Consider the following 21,379-nt stretch of genomic DNA (forward strand, 5'->3'; position numbering starts at 1 on the left):
CAAAAACTAGTAAACTACCCCTCCCGCTCGGCGACTTGGATTTGGAATGATTTTAGAAAGAGAAAAGAAAGAAGGAGGAGAGAGAAATCATTTTCCGGGAAAATTAAAGTGCGAATCGGAATCCGAAAATGAGTAGGGTTTGGATTTTGCTATTCCTGTTGCTGATCTCCCAGTCCAATGAAGTCTGCAGTTCCTACGCGGGTTCCGCTAGCTCCATCATCAACCCTTCTAAGGTCAAACAGATTTCCTGGAAGCCAAGGTAGGCTCTCTTTTCCATTCCTTTCTCTGTTTGCGTCGATTCCATGCTTTAACTTTATGGAATTCAAATCCACACGTGCAGAGCTTTCGTTTATGAAGGTTTCCTCACGGATTTGGAATGCGACCACTTGATCTCTGTAGTGAGTATTCATTTCTATGCCTAAACAGTGACTCTGATGCACTCAAATTTTATGTTGTCTAATTTAGTGTTGTTCATGTAGGCCAAATCTGAGCTTAAGAGATCTGCCGTAGCGGATAATCTCTCTGGAGGGAGCCAGTTAAGTGATGTTCGAACAAGCTCTGGCATGTTCATTCCTAAGAACAAGGTTCCCTTCTCGTTTCTGTTTGTCTGATGAGTAGAATGAACTCTTCAATTTTTCTTATTTCTTATCTTGATTTTTTTTTATTCATAGGATCCTATTATTGCCGGTATTGAGGACAAGATTTCATCATGGACCTTTCTTCCTAAAGGTGCTACTCCCTATATCGAATCACCAATCACCATGAAATTATTGTGTGTACTAGTATTTTTACTTCCTCTAACTTCAGATAGATCTTTTGTCTATTGTCAGTGGTTTGTATTATTACTTGCTTGTTGATGGGTCCACAATAATTATTCTTAGCGTTGTCACCAATTTATTAGCCTCTAGTTTTATGATGTTTGATTTTTTATGACCAATGCGGAGTTCGATATAGGACAATAAATTTCAAGATTTTCTGTGATCATTATTAATGGCTTGCTGAATTTCAAGTTAATTAATAAAGGGCAATAAAAAATAAAAATAGATTGCTCTATAATAAAGTAAACATGACTATTTTCAGTTGCTCAGCTGAACGAGAAAGGTAGAAGTATTTCAATGAGCAGGTAAAAACTGGCCAAAAAAAAACCTTTTACGATTTGATTGAGACAATTGAAAATAGGATGACCCACACTGAAAGTGATGTGAGGATCAGAAGAGTAGTCTACCCTTCACTTATGAATCAATAGTGTTTATGTGAAAACTATTTTCATATTTTAAATTATTGTGCTACCTGCAATTTGCAAAGTTTGGAACTGCAGAAGAGAATGAACTCGTGTTTGTACGATCAGTTAAATGATGAAAATGTTCAAGATTCTTTTCCCTATCTTGTCCTCTCTCACTACAGGCACTAGTCAGTTTCCTTATATTTTGTCATTGGATTTCAGAAAATGGGGAAGATATACAGGTATTGAGATATGAGCATGGACAGAAATATGACCCGCATTATGATTACTTCACTGATAAAGTTAACATAGTTCGGGGTGGACACCGTTTCGCGACTGTTCTCATGTATCTCACTGATGTGACCAAAGGCGGTGAAACAGTGTTCCCTTCTGCAGAGGTTTGTATAGAAAATCAATAATTGATGCATGTCTTTCCTCGGAATTAAATTATATATTTGAAAAATCATGTCTAGTTTGTAAAAAAATAAAAAATAAAATTTTGATTGAATGGTCTTCGTGTCCAGCTGGGTTAGTGCCCTTTTTTAAGTGCCAGTTGAATTTATCAGAATGAATGATTCTTTTTTTCAGTGTGCCAAATCAGTATGAATTGTTCTCGTATACTATGCTATTTCTATGACAACAAATAGAGAACGCCTTAGAAACTGAGCAGTAAATTTGTAGATAAAAGTCTGTTTCTGACCGGGGGACCCCTTGTTTGGATGCTTGAAGGGAGTATATGATTTAACTGTACATGTAAAAGTACATGTTATGCACTCTGGCACTGCACTCTTCCTTACTATCTTTTATTCCATTGATATATAGCTATTTTGCTTCTGAATTTTCATTCTTGCAGGAATCTCCACGTCGCAAAGGTTCTGAAACATATAGTGATCTCTCTGAATGTGCCAAAAAAGGAATAGCAGGTTAGCAATTGGATAAGTAATTACTTTTACGGGTCTTCCTCTCTTTTATAGTTTCATATGTCTGCCGATCAACTTAAGGTTTTATAGTTGTTTTTCTCTTCTTACCTGGCATTGCATAGTGAAACCGCGTAGAGGGGATGCACTTCTCTTTTTCAGTCTTCACACAAATGCAACCCCAGACACTAGCAGTCTCCATGCAGGATGCCCAGTAATCGAAGGTGAGAAATGGTCAGCAACAAAATGGATTCACGTTGACTCGTTTGATAAGACGGTGGGTGCTGGAGGGGACTGTTCTGATCAGCATGTAAGCTGTGAGAGATGGGCTTCCCTTGGAGAATGTACTAACAATCCTGAGTATATGGTTGGATCTTCAGACCTTCCTGGGTACTGTAGGAAGAGTTGCAAGGCATGTTAGAAATTTTACTCGATGCTTTCCAGATTCCACATGGTTTTCTGCCACCGGGTTTCAAATTTCAATTGGTTCTTTCCTGGATTGTAAATTAGTTATACGTCATTGTAATGGATAGCTTTTCAGGCACACCGCCTGGCTTCTTCAAGTGGCAGAACTGAGTTGTTCATCCGGGATTCTGCTTTTTTTACATGGGTTATTTTGTATGAATAAAACGACGAACAACTATAAATAATTAATTATTAGTGTAATAATAATAATAATTAAAAATTATTTTCAATGACAATTTTAATATTTCCAAACAATAATGAAATATAATTTACTTTACAGTGTGAATTCAGTAAGATAAAGAAATTCTGTACCCAAAAAAATATTTACAAATGTCGTTGCAAGCTACTTTTGAGAATGTGAGTGGCAGGAAAAGGGATCGTGATCACACTTGGCAGTCTAAAAAAGTTAAGTCGAGCAAATACTTAAAATTCAAGTTTAAATTGTGAAAAAAATCTATAATGCTTAAGTTTCATTAAAATAAAGTCAAATTTAAAACTTGATTTGTTTAAAAATATAAAAATTTTGTTAATCGTTTTTAGGCTTAACTTTAAATATACAAAAATGATAATTTTTTATAAAAAATATTTATTATATTTTTGCATTTATGATATAATAAACACCTATTTTTTAAAAAAAATTAGAAAATATTTGGATAAACAACTTAAGTTAAAAAAAATATAAAAATTATAATTTTTTAAACACCCATTTAATATTACTTTTAGATACTCAAAATCAAACATAATAGTCGACGACAATATTTTTCATAAATAAGACACCGTGCTATTTCATTGGTATCAAAAGTGAAAGTATGGGTTTGGACTGCGTTAGTGTTTCGTTCAAATCAGAATGTTGCAGTACGTCACAGGTGTCGAATTTATTGTTGGAGAATCAGAAATGAGTAGCCTCAAGCTTGGTAATCGTGAGGATGACTCCATTCTTTCCTCTGTTCTTTAAAGCTGGCTATCTTAGCTGTTTGTTGCTGATCTCCAAGCTTGTTTGCATACAAATTATTATAAGCCTTAGCATCCACACTGCTTAAAATTCTCACTAATTTTCCATGTTTCTCATCCACCTCAATTTTTCCATCACTGGATTCAATGCCATCAGCCAAGACTTTAATAGGGTTTACCTCAAATTTCGGATTAAGACTTGAAGGGCTATCAGCCAGGACAACTGCACCTAGAATTTCCCCCAAAAATGTTTCCTGCAAAGTCAAAGGAGAAAATATATTAAAATGATTCTAAAGTTGGTTATTCTCCTTTTTGTGTCACAAACAATAAACATGTCTTAGAATAACCGCTGACGTTGATGATGTTAAAGAGGACTAAGGTAGACAAAATAAATTAGTTGTAGACAGGAACTTGTACCATATGCTGATATTTGTTATTGATTTGCTTTAACCGGTATAACCTTGACAGCAGACGCTCGGAAAAAACAGCCTCAGGTGTTTTTTGTGTCCCACGTAACCAGCCTATAGTAGTTGAAAATGAAGTTACCTTGCGCTGGGTACTGAGTGGAATGAGTGTGATGTTAAGTTCTGATTCAAACACTGTCTTAGCTGCTAAAGGATCCAGGAACATATTGAATTCTGAAAATTGGTTGGAAGGAACAGAAAAGACATTTCCTTTGTCATTGGGGTTGCTGCTTATGTGCCCCCCCACTACATAAACCTCCTGCAACATTTGGGAATTGTTATTCCATGCTATCAGTGCATATTGTAATAATCTGCATTGGCAAAATGTTCAGTGCAGAATTAAGTGGTTCCTTTTGGCTAAAAGTTAGTAACTTTTACCCAAATTACCAGAAATATTTTCAGGGGTTACTCTCAAGTCCACGTCTGTAGTAGCTGATCGTTCTTGATGATATATATAATATACCAATTCCAAAAACATGCTAACAAATATATACTATATAACTCACCTGAATTCTAGAGCTTATGTCTTTCACCGATACAACCTTTGCCAAATTAGTCAAGGGCCCACTGGTTAATACGGTAATCCTAGACTTTGGATCAGTTTTTAGCAATATAGATTCCCAAACTTCCAAGGCTAGTGGCTGTCTGAGTTCAGGGTGATCTGTATTCCGAGGTGCTCCAAACTTAACAGAATTTTCTGCTGTATACCTGAAATTGTTCCTGATGAGTTAGTCAATAGCTCGTAACAAAACACTGGAAAAATTTTCGGGCAAGCAAGCCAGTAAAACGCCACATTAGAAGGTGACTAAGTTACAGAATGCACAGTTCAAACGAAGTTAAGTCCTAATTATTAGTGAAAAAGTTAAAATAGCGAATTTCACAAATTATTATTATTATATTATTCAAGGAAAATAATTCTTTCACTGTTTTTTCTTCACAACATGCATTACCCTTGCTTCTTTTGTCAGATTTTGTGTACCGACATGGCGTGGTGCATTGTAAATTCATATAGCAATTTCAATTCCAAATAACATCTTCCATTCCACATAGCCTACACACGATTTCAATAATGTTTGATGAGCAATCTAAAGGCATAAAAGTAACTAAAAAGCACCTTCTTGGGCTGCGTGGTAATTCACGAGCTAAACCATAAAGAGTGTCAGAATCCAGAAACCCCCCACTCCCATGGGGAATGGCTTTAACATACTTGCAATCTCCAACAGCTGAGAATATTGGATCTGACTGATTCATTGCAAAGACATCTCCTAGACCAACTGGAATATCATCACGACCCATCATGTGAAGTAAGTCATAGATGACATCTATAGTTGCTGAATTAGCCCATCCAGTAGGGCTCACAATGATTGCCTGGTTCAAAACATATACAATTCAACAAAAGAACAGAAAAGGTTGACAAATTAGATGTAGAAAGGTTCTTGATTGAGCTAAAATCATAAAGAGTTTTTCATTTTGGCATGAACCTTTTCCTATCTTGTCAATATTTCATTTACCATATAGAACATTAATTCAAAGAAACAATAAAAAAAGAAAAATCAGAATACCTTAAGGTCGATTACTTGAACAGGCACTTTTAGGAGGTAAAATAGAGCCATAAAATCTCCTGCACTCATGTCCATGTCAAATACAACAGGTTTCCCCAGTTTTATATTTTGAAAATCTGGCTTGTAAGTCACTTCTCTGTAGTAAGGAAACTGTCTTGTGAAGTTGAACTTTCCAGCATTTTGTGGCCGCTTTAGAGCCTTTGACCCAACAAAATACAAATGTCAGATTCATATACATTTATCGTTGTAAAAATCCACACATTCTAAGCACAAATAATTCAGTAATAGTTTTTTTTTCCTAGTCAACTTATAATGTAAGTGCACGTTTTTCCTCACAATATACCGAAAAAGTGAACATACATCCAAGAAGCTTATAAAATATTCTCTGTCAAGTAAGCTTCCAACATCTCGGTTAGGCTTTGCTTTTGTGGCAACAAGTACCCTCACTGAGTCTGGACCACGTGTCTCCATTGTGAAACCATCCTATAGAACATGTTACAGTGATCACACATATAGCATTTACTATACATATATACGTGATAATGTGTATAAGTTACGAAGCAACCTAAAAGGGAAAGCAATACCTGACATCTCCCTTTTCCATTCTTCACAAAGCAAAGTGGATCTCTAAGTCCTTGTTGAATGTGACCACTATGCACCCCACCCTTTGCTAGATTGAACTTAGGAACTTGTAGGTTATCAAAGAATGGGTTGGAGCCATCAGATATTCCATAGGGTTTGTTAGAAGTAACAACAGTTATGTTCATAAACTCCATTTCAGCAAATTCATTTTCTCCTTTTTGGTTATTGGGTTTGCTCATGATTGAGACGGCTATACCAGCTGCGAAAGAGTCCCACATAAAATAACTCTGCCACCAACAATGAATATTAGTACTTTGGGTATTCATCAAACAAAGTAAATGTTAAATAGTAACAGAAAATAATAGGCATGCATAAATTCATTGAAAAATTACCGAATAGAATTCGTTGTCAAACCAAGTATCACGAGCCATTTTCAAGGATTTGAAACAGTATTGTGCCTCGTATGTGTCTTGACTCTTTTCGAATGCATTAAAGAAGTCTTCATTAATGGGGATTGTGTTTGTTGCATCAAGAGGAACAAGGGTGACGGGAATTCCAGAATGAACCACCTAAAAAATTATATATAATTTTTCATGATTCATGAACGTAGCTATGCACAGGGTTTTTTGTCTGATACAGAGTGTATTTGAATAAACCTAAAAGATATAAATGTCTTATAATGCATTTGATTGCTATAAAAATTTTAAAACATGTTTTAGATAAATAATAAAACACTTTTTTCTTTTTTCTTTTTTTAAAAAGGACTACCCATAAAACTTTTTTTCATCACAACATACATGGATTTGAACCTTGAGAAGAAGAATGCCAAGTTAGGCGCAGTTGACATTTAAGTAAACAATAATGATTAACATATATTTCAAATGAAGCTAAAAAAACATTTTATTCTTTGTGAAATATCAATAAATAGAACATTAATGGTGTTATTTAGGATTTAAAATATCTTAAATTTAATGATTTTTCTAAAAAATTGATTTATATGAAAGTAAATAAAATGGCTTCGAAGAGTTAAATAAATAAACCAGCACAACGTATATTACTTGCGCAATTCACTGATTACTGACTAATGTATGTTAATAATTTCTTTGAAGCAAGAATTGGTTTTATGCATGTGGAAATGTGGCACCTGGTATGCTGCAAAAGGGTCTCCAAATATATTGAACTCTGCATAAGGGTTAGTATTATAATCCGTAAACATATTGCCACGGTCACCACACTGCCGAGGCACGCAGGAAGATGAAGCATTTTTGGGGCAACACCCTGTGGGATTGCTTGATCTCACGCCACCACCCATTATATAAATGTGTTCCACATTTTTCTTTAGGTGTGGATTATTCATTAGGAAAATTGCAATGTTCGTATGTGCTCCAATCACAAGCAAAGTTATGGGACCTGCAGATACTTTTTCGATCAACACTTGCTGAGCCGTTGGTTGTTGCAGTGGACAGTATTTTCTTTCTCCCTGATTTCATGATTAAATTAGCAAGCAAATGAGTACAGTAAGTAATTAGGCTATCGAAAATTAAAACAAACGAATTAACTGAATATATAAAGCAACCAACCCTCTTTTGTTATCAAGTTCAATTGAACATTATAATAGTACAATTTAATAAGTTATCTACTCAATGAAGGAAATTTTGGATTAATAATAAACGAAGCAAATGGGAAACCCAAATGGAATCAGATGTTAAAATTTATTGCCTAAATGCAAAGGTGGATTTTTGGGTACATGCTTAATGGTTGATGAAAGACTTGAGATGTCTTATTCTACAATATGCATATACCTGTGGTAGGAAAGCTTTCCTGATACCATAATTTGAATCGATATCTAAGCGGCCTCCAAGACCCACAGGAATGGCCCGCCTGTAGCTGCAACCTCCTACTGTCGTCATCCCCTGATATTCAACATTGAATTAACATATCATCACAACACAAAAATTCCTGATTATTAATATTTTATAAATCTTTAAAAATCCTAATTAGTAATAAAGAATGAATTAACAATAATGTGTATATTATTAACATTCTTTAACAGTAATAAAACTGAAAAATATAAATGTATTTTTTTTAGTTATTTACTTTTGCAAATTATGAATGGCACTGTGGAGCAGGGTCTTGACTACACTGTCCATTTATGGAAACTCAAGTTTCAGAAAAGGACAACATATATAGTAAAAACATGAACCTGTTCTATAATTGGTAGATATCCACCAACATCAGGGAGTATGGTACCATTTTCAAGTATCCCACCTTCACCTCCCACTCCAACTGCGACATCATCTCTCCCCATCATGTAAAGTAGGTCATAAATTTGATTAACAGCATGCCCAGCACTGGTCCAACCATTTGCATTGATGGTGACACCCTGAAAATTTAGCACCAGACCGTAAAAAAAAAATGGATCCATCACCAGTTGATAAACAAATGTGGGAAATGGTTTAATACTTACCTTAATTATAACTTTTTTGATATGAGGCTTTAACATTTTAATTAATTTAGTAAGATACAAATTAAAATATGTAAATTTGAACACACACACATATATATATACTTGATATATTTTTTCATCCGTCGTTTTTATTTTGGATAAATTACATTCTTATCCTTTGAGGTTTAGTATTTTCTTTTGTTCTGTACAAACTTCTCTTAACAATATACAACACTGTATAGTTTTTTTTATTACATAAATCATTTTAATTTTTAATACAATTATACGAATAAAAAGATATCAAAATAGTACAAAATAAAATTTTGTTAAACTTCAAAAAAACATGAATATAATTTAGCCTTTATCTTTATTTCGTTGAAGATAGATTTTCTCTTTTATTCTCCTTTCCTCCTCTTTACATTTTCCTTTTTTTTTTCTCTTTATTTTATGTACATCATTTTCTTTGATTTTTTTGTCAACTCAATATTTTTTAAAATATACCTAGTTATTTAACCGATAAAAATTCTGATTTACAATTCATTGATTCAATCATGATCCAACTATTAATTGTAAGAAAATAAAAAAATAATATTGCATAATATATCTAATAATATAATATTTAATAAATAATAATATCTGTATATAAATAATATATATGGGTCTATATTTATTTTAAACTAAAATTTTAAAAATATTAAAAAAAACTATTCAAATCAATTTTTTACAGCAATTCTTAAAAAAAAATTCTTTATCGGTTTCTTAAGTTATTGAAATTAATAATCAGGCCAAATTCCAATTCAACCGATTAAAAAATGTGATGTGATTAAAAAAAAAAAAGGCTCCAAGTTCACAACAAATATAAGTTGGATTGAGACTGTCTATATTTTATAAGTTCTATAAAGAAAATAAAAAATGATTTCCTTTTTCTTTATGTTTATTTTGAGTTCAATTTTACCTTTTATTTTTATTTATTTCTCTACTTTAATTATTGGTTTTAATATTTTCACTTTGATTCGTTTTATCTCACCACTTAACAAAGTATATTATGTGATATTCACGTGGTATTGACCCCTTGAATTGAGTTTTAGGTTATAATTATAAAGCTTAAAATGTTGTTTTGTACATATAGAGAATTAAACTGAAACTTCAAATAAAATTTGAGTTTAAAATAAAAAGTTAAATAAAGAAAAAATACGTAGAGTTTGTATTATTTTCTCTCACTTTATGGTTAGTTCCAAAATGACGAAGACATAAAAACGTTTAGTTAGGTTAATTACCGAAATAGAATTTAATTATTATTTATATAAATGAAAGGAGAAACTAAGAACCGTAGCCGTAAAGTTTGATTTGAAAACTGGAGAGCACATGGAGACACCACTGTTGCCAACTGTAAAGACATTACTTTTTATTTTAAATATTTTGTTTTTCTAACGTTTGCATAAAATTTTATTATATATTTTCAGATACGAATTAAAAATAATTGTTTAAAAAAATTTAAAAATAAACCGCTCAACGAAGTTTGCTTTGCTAATAAATTATTTCAAATGCACTCAATACAACCAGTCTCAGCGAGGCCGAGGACTGCCCTGTCTGGATCACGGCACACAAAACGGAGTTTAAAGAACTAATAATATTAATTTTTAAATACTATAATTTTTTATCCTTTATTTTTATATTTTTTTATACGTAATTTAAAAAAATTATTTTTAATTTAAAAACTTAATTTAAAAAACTAATAGTAATATTTTTTATAAAAAAATATTTATCATACTTATATAACTTTAATATAATACTTTTTTTAATATTTAAATTCAACTCTAAAAATTAAAATAAACAAAATAATGACATATAATAAAATTTTGTATATAATATTTATTAAAATATATATAATTTTGATACAATTTAATATATTAATATTATTAAATACTATAATTTATAATAAAAACATATTTTTCTATCATGTATAATTTTATACAAGTTAGAAAATTTTATTTATTATTAAATAAAAAAGTATTGAATGTGTGTTTATTATATTTTTATTCATATCTATTTTATAAAATAATAAATTATTAAAAATAAAAAATTATACCAAAGCTAAAAAAAATTGTTAAAAGTCAACATAATAGGAGGCGAGGCTGTACCGAACAGCTCCCCAATGCACAACCCATTATGACGTCTAATTAGAAGTAGGTTAGGTTGCTTACCCTAAGTCCGTATCTTAAAGTAAAAATTGATGCCTATTCAAACATGACTCTAAACACGTTATAACTATATTTATGTCTTGAAACTCATATATATTTTTTAACATCTAAGGCATTATACATTAATTACTGACAAAAAAGGGCATTATACATTGGTGGAGAAAATAATTAATATTTATATTTTATAAAAAATTTAGTACTTTACAGATTTTTATATTAAACCTTTTATTTATAATACTAATTAATATCTCATTTAATATTTTTTACCAAGCATACAGTAATTATTAAAATAAAATTATGTAAAAAAATTATTCATTGGTTTGATAAAATAACAGTAATAAAATAAACTCATTCAAGTGTAAAAAAAAAGCAAAGGGAATATTTTACAAACAGGTCAGAAGCTCGTTTACTTTGGGAAGCTAACTTTACACATTTTTGTAGAACTCAAAAACGTTCAAATGGAAAGATTTTTCGAAGGAAAAATCTTGAGATTTTCATAAAATTCCGTTTGGAGAAAGATTCAAGCAAGGTGGAAAAGGCATTAGAAAAAGAAGGGCACAAAACAGAGGAAACTAATGAATAATTATACAGTGGATAGCTTCATTTGCTCACCTCCAATTCAATTTCTGATCTGTTGAGCTTCAAAAGGTAGAGCAAAGCGAAGAAATCATCGGTATCAACATCAGTATCCACGAGAATCCGATGGGGTTTGGACTCCATGGAACCTCCAAGAGTTCCTACAATCAACACTAACAATAGAGCAACCCACGGTCGAGACCTCGCCGACAACATTCTCAGTCGTTCAACAGAAACCTCGACCGGGTTAAAGTTTGGATCGTGCTGTGTCTTGTGCTAAAATTGATCGACGAGGGCTATTTGCTCATACATCACTCTCATTGGTTCCTGTTACGACAAAGATAAAAAGAAACATAATCATAGTGAAAAGAACGCAAACATGAGATATTTATGTATATGTCTTTGAACAAATGAGGAGCATTCACCGCAATGAGCGTGTTGGAATAGAGACACGAAGCAAGCACGTGGTCCTTGGCCCTTAACTTTTGAGAACTGAATCTGAAAGAGTAACATTACTGCGCTCATTCCCTTCAATTCACAGTGTATCTTCTTTGACATAGATGTATCAACAGATATGTTTATTTTTCTCGTATCAACGTTTCTTACGGGACGTCCATTCTTTTGTTTTTATTTTATTTTTTAAGGTCAATATTGGATTATTATAAATTAAATATCGAGAGAGTTGCTTCCAAGAGAGACAACTTGCAGCGGGGCATTTCACATGTTTTACCTCCTTTTTTCCATATCATATATATATATATATATATATATATATTACTCACTTGTTTAGATAAATAAAAAATAATTAAATTATATTTAAAGTGAGTAAAAATTATAATTAATTTAAAAAATATTATTTTTCTTATCATTATTTTTTAGTAAAAAATATTTTTAAAATTTTATATTATATAAATATTTTCTAATAATTTAATTATTAAAACAAACTCTTAAATTTTAGTGAAAAATGCAGTTTTCATATGAGAAATATTAAATTTAAACTGTAAAATTATATATAAATTATTAATATTAAAGATTTTTAAAATCATTCAATTATTTTTTTAAATTCAAATGAATTTTTAAATTATCACGGGACTTTTTTATATTTTAATCTTAATAATTTATAGTAAGATTGAATGATTAAGATTCATTTATATATATTTCCGTTTGTTATGTTCTCGCTTTATGTATGGGGAGAGAGAGAGAGAGAAAGAGAATTTATACAGTAAGATTTTTTATATATATAAGAAGAAGTATAGAACTACAATCATATATACGTGGTTAAGATTAAAAATTAATAAAAGTTACATAATTGTTAAAAATCACTACAATTTAATGTTTTAAATTTAATCATTAATGATAAAATTAAATAATTATGATTTATTTTTGCATTCTCATGTAAATAATTATCAATTTTATCTTTTTTATTTTAAAATTAAAATATGTTAACTTCTAGTTTTAAAAATAAGTTTGAATAATTAATAATAATAATAATTTATTAAAAACATTTATTACAATTTTTATAGGTTCAATATATAAAAAAATATATATTTTATATAAGATTGATTCGATGTTTCATTCTCAAGGATTTGCCGAACTGTGAGTTGAGATGACTTTGCTATTGTCGTGTGCCTCATTACACAAGACCGCATTTCTTCTCATTGTTGTCGAGGAATCCTTTCAGCTACAGAAAGTTGTGTTTCTGTCTTGTAATAGATATTGAATAGGTAGAATTTAGTTTTAACAGCTATTAGAAGAAAGATATATAACTTTGTTATGTTAAAACTTTAACATGAAAATATCTGTTTCCCCTAATCACATCCACATTTATGTAGTAACCCCCGTGAACTATACGTACAGTGATGCCCCACATACTTGAGGATTCATCCTATGTTTCACTTAACCATCCATTTTAGCCTTTAAAATTATATGTCTTAATCAATTTATTCTTTAACTTCATCAAAATCCCACTTTAATTTTTATCTTTTTATTCATTTTTAACCGACGAGAGTACTTGGTGGAAGAGAATGAGCGGCAAAAAAATTAATAGAGTAACATAATAATTGAAGAAGCCAGGAACTCGGGCAATTTGCACTTGATTATCATATGAATTGGAAAACTTTAAAAGAATTGGCCTGTGGAGCTTCTCCTTGGCCACATGAGAGCCTCTACCTACCATGCTAGAGTAGTAGAGTGCATAGCACTGATGACAAGAGGCTAAACAAAATCAAAATTTAGTAGATCCACTGGCCGAAAATAAGAACCCAATAATGCAGTGATATATGACACAAGCTTAGATCTCTGTTATCTCAGCAATTGAACAACTATACTAATATTGACATTTATTAGATCCTGCTATCAAACTTCTTACTTGAGGAAAGGAACCTGCACTTAGTATGAAAAACATTTCTCTCCAGTTCCCTAAGATGGATATCCTACAGCATAAACTGAAGGGAACAACTGTTATATGACATGGATACATTGTCGGTTCCCATTTCAATCTTAATCCTATTAACCAAATCAACTATTCCCTTCCCAAATTATAGAGCTATAAGAAGCCTCAATCTAATAAGCGCACATAATCAATTTTTTCCCCTTAAAGAAGGATCAATGGATTCATGAATAAAACACAATCACGAGTTAAATAAACACAAAAAGAGAAAAGCCCCTAAATGATTTTGTAATTTAATAAGATAAGATTCGTCTACCTCATTATTGTCCCTCTATATACTATACGACAAGAAAGAACCACAAAAGTAAATCTTAGAAACATGAATTAGAAAATAAGAAATAAAATCTCAATCAAAATCTAACCCAAAAACGTGAAAAAGGGCTTATGAAGAAGCAGCTTTCGGGTGTTAGCACGAAACCCTGAGTCGGACTCGTCGTGATACCAACCCACCGATTTCTGAGCTTCCATGACGATTTGGGAAAGACCTGCAGTGAGGAGAAGGGTAATTGAGAAAAAGGGTAATTGAAAATTCAGAAATTGAAGAGAGGAAGATTCGAAATTGAGAATGAAAAGGGTAAAATACCTTGTCGAACAGTTTGTTTGTTGTTGCGGATGTCGTGTACGGTAGCGGAGATTTTCCAATACAGAGGACGACCAATGTAGAAGAGAAGGAGAAAGACAAGACTCACAATCACAATGCGGAAAACAATCCTTGATGTCTGTGAAGCCATTCTCTTCTCTGATGAATGAAACAAACAATGATGAGATGAGCTTCAAACAAGCCCTCTTCTATATCTCTATCTTCTGTTCCTCTCTTCCTATTTCCACTTTCTAGTGCTACACTTGTTGCCACGTCACTGTTTTATTCCTTCGTACAAGTTCTTTCAAAGGTTATTTTATTGTTCAAATTATAATTCTGCTTTTCTATAATTTTATTTTCACTTTGCTTTTATGACTTCGAGATAAGTCTTGTATGTTAAATTTTAAAATTTGTTAATAAAATAGGGGAATTTGTTTTTATAATTTTCCTTTTCTCTTAATGGGTCATAGGATTTCTTTAATATCAAACGTTTCATATATTTTTCAATATTATTATTTGAAATTAATCAATCCTGAATTGTATGGTTAATGCTAAAATATTCTATATTTATATATTTAAATTTTGACGCATTATAGTATCAATGATTGATTCATATAAATTTTGATATTTTCTAATCAATTTTAAAAGTCATATTTTTTAAATTTATTCCTAATTCGTATACAGTGATTTCAAAAGTCTCATCTCTTTTTTTTTATATAACAAAACTATTTTTTATTACTAGATAATGTCTCTTATTGTACTTTATTCTCCTTATTAAAACACGTGATTTATCATTATTTAATAATGATATCATAATATATTTTTATTTAAAAATTTATCTAAATTCATAATTATTTATTTTATTTTTTAAAAGTAAATCCATCATTACGGTCAAATATTTTAATACTAAAATTTAAAAATATTATTAAAAGTTTATAACAAAAATTAATTTAATTTAAGGAGAAATATTTTTTTTCTTTGGGTTATACATTTGCTTACTTTAACCAGGTCCAATTCTTTGACTGATTTAAATAAGAGGAGCTAAACCCTATACTTCAATGTATGAATTAAATTAAGTGTAGTATAAAAATTAAAATTGGATTTTCTGAAGACTGACTGTATTATAAAGATGCCCCAAATTCATTTTGGCACAGTTTTTAAAAGCCTATATTAAATTTGGATCTTATAATTAAAGTTTAAATGACTTCTTTTCCTATTGACCAAAAAAACATAACCTCTTTACCAAGTTTTGGCATTAATAGGAGACGCTAATTTCTTGACGCAGGCACATGCTTCAATAATGTAAAATTATTTGAATAAGCTAACAATACAATAGCGAATACACATCAACTACTATTTGTTACATCAAAGCATTTCATCTATAACTCTCATATCATATGGCCTGCATATAGTTTTGTTCTGTTGTTTTCTGCATTACTTGGCAATGCTGTTCCTACCCATTTGTTTCAAATTGATCTAAAAGAATTTGATAAATAATATAATTGCACAAGATCCTCTTAGTGTGATTTTGGTTTGGGCTCTAAGCTTTGTAGCTCTTTTTCTCCCTACGAATTGATGCATGCCTGAATTTCTTCAAGTGTTTTTCCTTTGGTTTCTGGGACTAACTTGGCCACGAAAAGTATAGTTAAAAGGGAACATCCAGCATACAAAAATAAAGTACCTGGTGAAATAAGACATGAAATATATGTTACTAATTATTAGATGGAGAAATAAGAATGCTAACAAATGATGCTTTTTTACTATGCTTACCAGGAGAACTCCAACTCATTAGAAAGTTGAAAGTGTATGAAACAATCCAAGCACCAAACCAATTCACCAAAACCACCAAGCTACCAGCAGTTCCCTTCACATGTATGGGAAATATCTGCAATGTGAAAACCAGTATTAGAACATTAGATTTACTTGCCAAACAACATGAACAGGAAAAAAATGGTTTATAAAATATTTGAATCATTCAAGTGTGTTTTGCCAAATGATACATACCTCAGACATTATTACCCAAGGAACCGGTCCCAATCCAATTGAAAATGCTGCTACGTATATCTGATTACAATTTACAAGTAGTGCCAACAAGGTGATGGAAAATTAGGTGAAACTGGAATTTGAGTTAAGAGATTACATAATTAAATATTTAATAAGCCCAACAACATCTTCAGAAGAAGACTTACCAGCACGCCAGCAACTGCTAATATTGGTACCCACCCAAGCAATAAGTTCTGACCCTGATCCATGAAATCATAAAGCAAGAAATTTAGAGATACACACGCTTAATATTTGGAGAAAAATTATTATTAGAAACTTACCTTGAGAAAGAAAGCAATTCCAGTAATAAAGCAGCCTAAAAATGTCCCACTTGCTGATGTCTACAGGCACACAGGCACTTCTATTAGGCATCAAAGCTCTTATTCCCCTTACTTTTTAGATGGTATCAATATAATTAAAAAATTGAGTGCTTGAAAGCGGATTTACCATTATAAGTGGCCTTCTTCCAGACTTATCCATCAAAATGGCTCCCAATGCAGTCAATGGAACCTGTCATTGAGTTTATCATGAAGTTCAAAAAGATAATTGAGGTTATACTATATATGTGACTATTGTCTTTGAAATCCGTAGAGGTATCAACTACCTGCATACAAGCATATGCGATGGTACCAATTTTACCTGAAGATAGTCCTGCAAATAAAGTTGTAAGAGAATAAATAAGACACAACAAAGAGCTATTTAGAGTCTTCAAATTAGCACATATTTTTCTCACTTACCAGCTGCTACAAAAGTCTCAGCTGTATAGAATCCAATACCATTAATTCCAACAGATTGTTGGCACACCATTAACCCAACTCCAATCTGAAATCATTACAAACTGTTAGAAATCTCTGAGTACTACTCACATGCACTGATTGAATCTGTGCTAGAAAAGTATGGTAATACTTACAACTACCGAGCGCACATGTTTGCTTTGGAACAAATCCAGAATCTTGGTTTTAGGAAGGCTTTGAAGAGTTTCAATATAATCCTATTCACAAAAACAAAGTCAGCTCTGCTTATCAAGCATGTCAAATTGATCAGGGAACGTTTTAAAAATGTTCAATCAGTTAAGAGAGCAAGGGAAATACGAGTATGTCATCAGCTTCTTGAGAAATATCAACATCTTTTCCCCGAAGTCTCCTTAAAGCTACTTGAAGTTCTTTCTCAAGGCCAACCTTCGCCTGAACAAAAAATTATTAACTTACCTGGAAGAAGAAAACGGAAGAAACTTTTGGTTTTAGATTCTAGCTTAATGTTTACCAGCCATCTGGGAGACTCCGGGATAAAGCACAAACCAATCAGCAAGAAAATGCAAGGCACAAGTCCTTCAAAGTTCAAGCCAAGACAATAGTCAGTGAATTCCTCCATAACTGGTTATAAAGCAACAGTTCAAAGCTTATAATTATAAGTTACCTGCTAGAGCTAGTTGTCTCCAATTTAAGACACTTCCTATTAAGAATGAGAATGATGCTCCAACAACAATCATAAGCTGCAGAACAATTTTAGTTAAGGCCAAATTTCTTCTCAGTGATACTTAACATTTAGTTTTAGTCAAAGAATCAAACATAACAATTCTTATTAGTCCTCCACCTGATTTGTTGTTGCAAGCCCACCACGAAGATTTTTGGGTGCTATTTCAGCTATATATACAGGGACCTGTTCCATTTGCTATGATTTGTTACAACTTTGAAATATTATCATCGAGAAGCAACATACAGCCTGATCTCAAACATTTTGAACAAAAGTAAACGAAAAAAAATTGTGGCTATACTGTTATAGTTGGTTACCACAAATGAGATAACTCCAATTCCATATCCTGTGAAAAACCTTCCCATGTCAAGTGAGTAAGGATCCTACAGTAGATAGAATAACACAAGTGAATTTATTTTTTCCAATTTGCAACATTTTTCTATAGATGAATTTGTATTGTGCAGAAAATGCATACCTTTGAGAAGAATACAGCTAACCATCCTGTTATGCAGAATCCTGTTGAAATTCTCATTGCCTATTTCCCATTAAAAATTAAGGTTTAGCAACATTGAAAGACCCTATAGAGTACATTTAGTTATTGGAAATTTATATTTCACATACCCCTTTCCGGCCAACGAAATCCGTAATCCGGCCACTTGTTATAGCCCCAAGCATTGCACCAATTGTCACTAAAGAACCAAACATGGAAAACTATAATTCCCCACGAGATGTTATTAGTTGTGTTTCAGACTAGATATAAATCAAATGTTAACAAGAAGGGGAATTAGAATACTATCATACTAACCTCAGCAATAGATAGATTAAGATCTTCCCTGATAGCTGCTTGAGTGGGTGCTGAATAGCCCACCTGCCAAAACAATAGCTTGAGCTAAACATACAGACCTTTTTTTTTTCTTTTGTTTATTGAGTGTAATTTTGGTTTGGTTCCTAACCCAGAAAAAAAAAACACAAAAAGGAAACAGACAATTAGTGAAATGAATTTTCAGAATTTAGAATTAGTTCCTTTCTTAAGCCATGCATTATAGTATTTTGAAAGGAAAACAAAAACAAAATATAGGAATTTGTTCCTATATCTTGTTTTGGGTCTCCGTAGAAGTTTTGCACTTGAAAAAATAAAAAAGACTCCACTGCTCTGCCGATTGTAATTTTCAGAAAGCTTAAAAGATACTCACACAAGTTCCAAATGAGAAAGAACCACAAACAGCAACAAATGTGCTTAAAAGAACCATTCCAATGGATCCATTTTCCACTGTTCTATTAGATTCAACATCTTTACTGGCAGCATCAGCACCCTGCCCATGTTGAATGAATGGCTCTTGCAAATTCTGAAGCCCATTGGCTTCTCCACTCTCAACATCCTTGTGCTGCTCAATTGCCATCTTCTTCAATAGCAATATGAACTCAAAGAATGTGTAACACAAGAACAATGAAATAGCCCCCCAAGAAGTTATGAGCAACGTTATGATACTAACAGTGGACATGCAAAAACATGATGAGTATTGGATGGTATTTATAGTACATGTAACACGGCGACACTGTGGCTATAAGATATTTCCAATGTTTGATTGCATTTGTTGGAATTGAGGCGAGATAGCATGGTACAACAAGCTGTGTCAGATTGCGCATTTGGAATAGCATGTGGGAATGAAGCTGTCACTAGCAATTTGACGAGGTAATCACAAGTAGTTACAACATACCTATTCTGACCTTTATTTGAGTACACGAGTTGCTGGTCTTTGTTTAACAACTTAATTATATTTTCTTACATCAATTTCATACAACCCTTCACACAACATACAACTGAATTGTTAGCTGTTGGTTTTTTTACCACATTAATCATCTTATCAAATGTTTTTATTTTTTCTCTGTTTCTCTTTATTATAAGCTTTGTTGTACAAAGATTAAAGAAATACAATTTATCCTAACAACTTGCATGTGAATACTGCTCCGAGTCCATGATTGCACTTGTTAATTCATCTTATCTTACGTGGCCCTTACTCGGATGTGTCGGCTGCAGTTAGATAAATCTGAATTGAATGACTGTCGTAGTAGGCAGCAAGCTGTTGAACACAGGATATGATGAGACCCATCATCTTTGGCTCAATCATTGGGGAAATGTATGAAAGCACGCGCCGTTGCTAATGATCTATGTATATTCTCAGTTGCTAATGATCTACGTATATTCTCAGTTGCTAATGATCTACGTATATTCTCAGTTCCTTAGCAAGTGGTGGTGCATTGTAGCTCGATTGATAGCAGCTTTTCAGCTAACTAAGATATTAAAAATGGACTTTAATGGGTATGTTATGTAAAATTGGAATACCTTATTATTAATGATTTAATTTCGAAAATAACTTTTACGTACCACTAATAAATATGTCTGATTTGTCTTCCTCTAAATGTTGGTGAATTCCAATAATATTCAATAAATTTACTCATGTGGGTAGCCGCTCTTTATGTAGAGAGAGAATTAATGTACCAGCATTTTACATTAATAGCTTTCACTAAACAACGGGTCATTTTTTTAATTATGGTTATTTTAAATCCAAATTATGAGATTACGATAAATTTGGCAATATTATCTGAATATGATTTTTTATAAAAATTGCAACTAGCGTTTTTATATGTTAGGTAACTAGAATTTTATGTTATTAAATATAAAAATCGCAACTTGTGAGTTATAAAAAGTAAAAGTGCAATTACAAAAGTTGCAATGTGTGAGTTTTGATCGAATTAAATTTAAAAAAATTTTAAAATTATAAATGGCGATATTTTACCACAAAAGAAAGTAGAAATATTACTTTAAACTCACTCAGGACGATATTTGATCAAGGACAATAGTTTAAAAACAGTAAAAAATCGCAACTTGCAATTTTTAAGTGATAAGTCTATAAATATGAAACTTTTGGTAGTCTTCGGCCATTTGTGGTTGCATACATATCTTTTTCTAATTTTTGAGAATTTTGTGTCTTTGTAGAAGAAAAAAATGAGTGTTGCCATTGTTATTTATTTCAATAGTGAGATTATACCAAATACAAGTGAATGTGTGATCTTTACATGTGAGAAGTCAACATGTATATATATTCCATACATTGTATCATTTGAAGATTTAAAGTATTGACTCAGTCAATATATTGAAGTTCCATTTTTAAAAATAGTAGAAAGTGTTATGTATCGATGTCCAGTATCGATATTTGGCAGTTTTATGCAATATCATACAATTTCTATAACGAACGATGATGATGTTCAACAAATGTTTCAGATATATGAGCAACGTTATCCTCCAAGTGGTACCATTGAGTTGTATGTTGTTTTAAAAAATAATGCGGTTGAAGAAGAATATGCAAGGACCATGCTACACATAGAGATAAAATGGGAACAGAACAATAGTGAAAGTGATGACAACGATTTTGAATGTGAACATGGA

The 21,379-nt window shown here is 31.8% G+C and overlaps 4 protein-coding genes across 5 annotated transcripts; 1 reads left to right on the forward strand and 3 right to left on the reverse strand.

The window, feature by feature from the left end:
• Positions 1 to 29: 29 nt before the first annotated feature.
• Positions 30 to 2,767, forward strand: LOC113874946 (probable prolyl 4-hydroxylase 4). Of its 2 annotated transcripts, XM_027513265.1 has the most exons (8): positions 50 to 259; positions 341 to 398; positions 480 to 584; positions 672 to 729; positions 1,445 to 1,620; positions 1,952 to 1,954; positions 2,076 to 2,145; positions 2,265 to 2,767. In XM_027513265.1, the coding sequence occupies exons 1-8, from the start codon at positions 129 to 131 to the stop codon at positions 2,558 to 2,560; spliced, it is 897 nt and encodes a 298-aa protein (XP_027369066.1). In that variant the 5' UTR covers positions 50 to 128; the 3' UTR covers positions 2,561 to 2,767. The 2 variants fall into 2 exon arrangements, with proteins under 2 accessions (XP_027369065.1, XP_027369066.1); XM_027513264.1 differs by lacking the exon at positions 1,952 to 1,954 and having other exon boundaries at positions 30 to 259.
• Positions 2,768 to 2,833: 66 nt separating this feature from the next.
• On the reverse strand, positions 2,834 to 11,728 carry LOC113847018. Its single transcript, XM_027475843.1, has 12 exons — positions 11,423 to 11,728; positions 8,367 to 8,546; positions 7,966 to 8,076; positions 7,308 to 7,643; positions 6,556 to 6,732; positions 6,166 to 6,450; positions 5,942 to 6,064; positions 5,582 to 5,779; positions 5,134 to 5,387; positions 4,526 to 4,727; positions 3,973 to 4,278; positions 2,834 to 3,809 (listed from the first exon to the last, which is right to left on the reverse strand). Exons 1-12 carry the CDS (start codon positions 11,600 to 11,602, stop codon positions 3,510 to 3,512), a joined length of 2,652 nt encoding a protein of 883 aa, XP_027331644.1. The 5' UTR covers positions 11,603 to 11,728; the 3' UTR covers positions 2,834 to 3,509.
• Positions 11,729 to 13,384: 1,656 nt separating this feature from the next.
• LOC113848159 lies at positions 13,385 to 14,650 on the reverse strand. The gene is made up of 2 exons (XM_027477555.1): positions 14,419 to 14,650; positions 13,385 to 14,320 (listed from the first exon to the last, which is right to left on the reverse strand). The coding sequence occupies exons 1-2, from the start codon at positions 14,564 to 14,566 to the stop codon at positions 14,193 to 14,195; spliced, it is 276 nt and encodes a 91-aa protein (XP_027333356.1). The 5' UTR covers positions 14,567 to 14,650; the 3' UTR covers positions 13,385 to 14,192.
• Positions 14,651 to 15,980: 1,330 nt separating this feature from the next.
• On the reverse strand, positions 15,981 to 19,331 carry LOC113847099 (sugar transporter ERD6-like 16). Its single transcript, XM_027475968.1, has 18 exons — positions 19,125 to 19,331; positions 18,737 to 18,799; positions 18,553 to 18,642; positions 18,407 to 18,466; positions 18,249 to 18,314; positions 18,052 to 18,117; positions 17,875 to 17,950; positions 17,722 to 17,786; positions 17,550 to 17,642; positions 17,369 to 17,449; positions 17,196 to 17,280; positions 17,063 to 17,109; positions 16,906 to 16,968; positions 16,740 to 16,799; positions 16,605 to 16,658; positions 16,420 to 16,479; positions 16,186 to 16,300; positions 15,981 to 16,096 (listed from the first exon to the last, which is right to left on the reverse strand). The coding sequence occupies exons 1-18, from the start codon at positions 19,329 to 19,331 to the stop codon at positions 15,981 to 15,983; spliced, it is 1,467 nt and encodes a 488-aa protein (XP_027331769.1).
• Positions 19,332 to 21,379: the final 2,048 nt, after the last annotated feature.

This window comes from Abrus precatorius, unplaced genomic scaffold, assembly GCF_003935025.1.
Source record: "Abrus precatorius isolate BTA unplaced genomic scaffold, Abrus_2018 Scaffold8, whole genome shotgun sequence".
In the NCBI taxonomy this organism is placed as follows: domain Eukaryota; kingdom Viridiplantae; phylum Streptophyta; class Magnoliopsida; order Fabales; family Fabaceae; genus Abrus; species Abrus precatorius.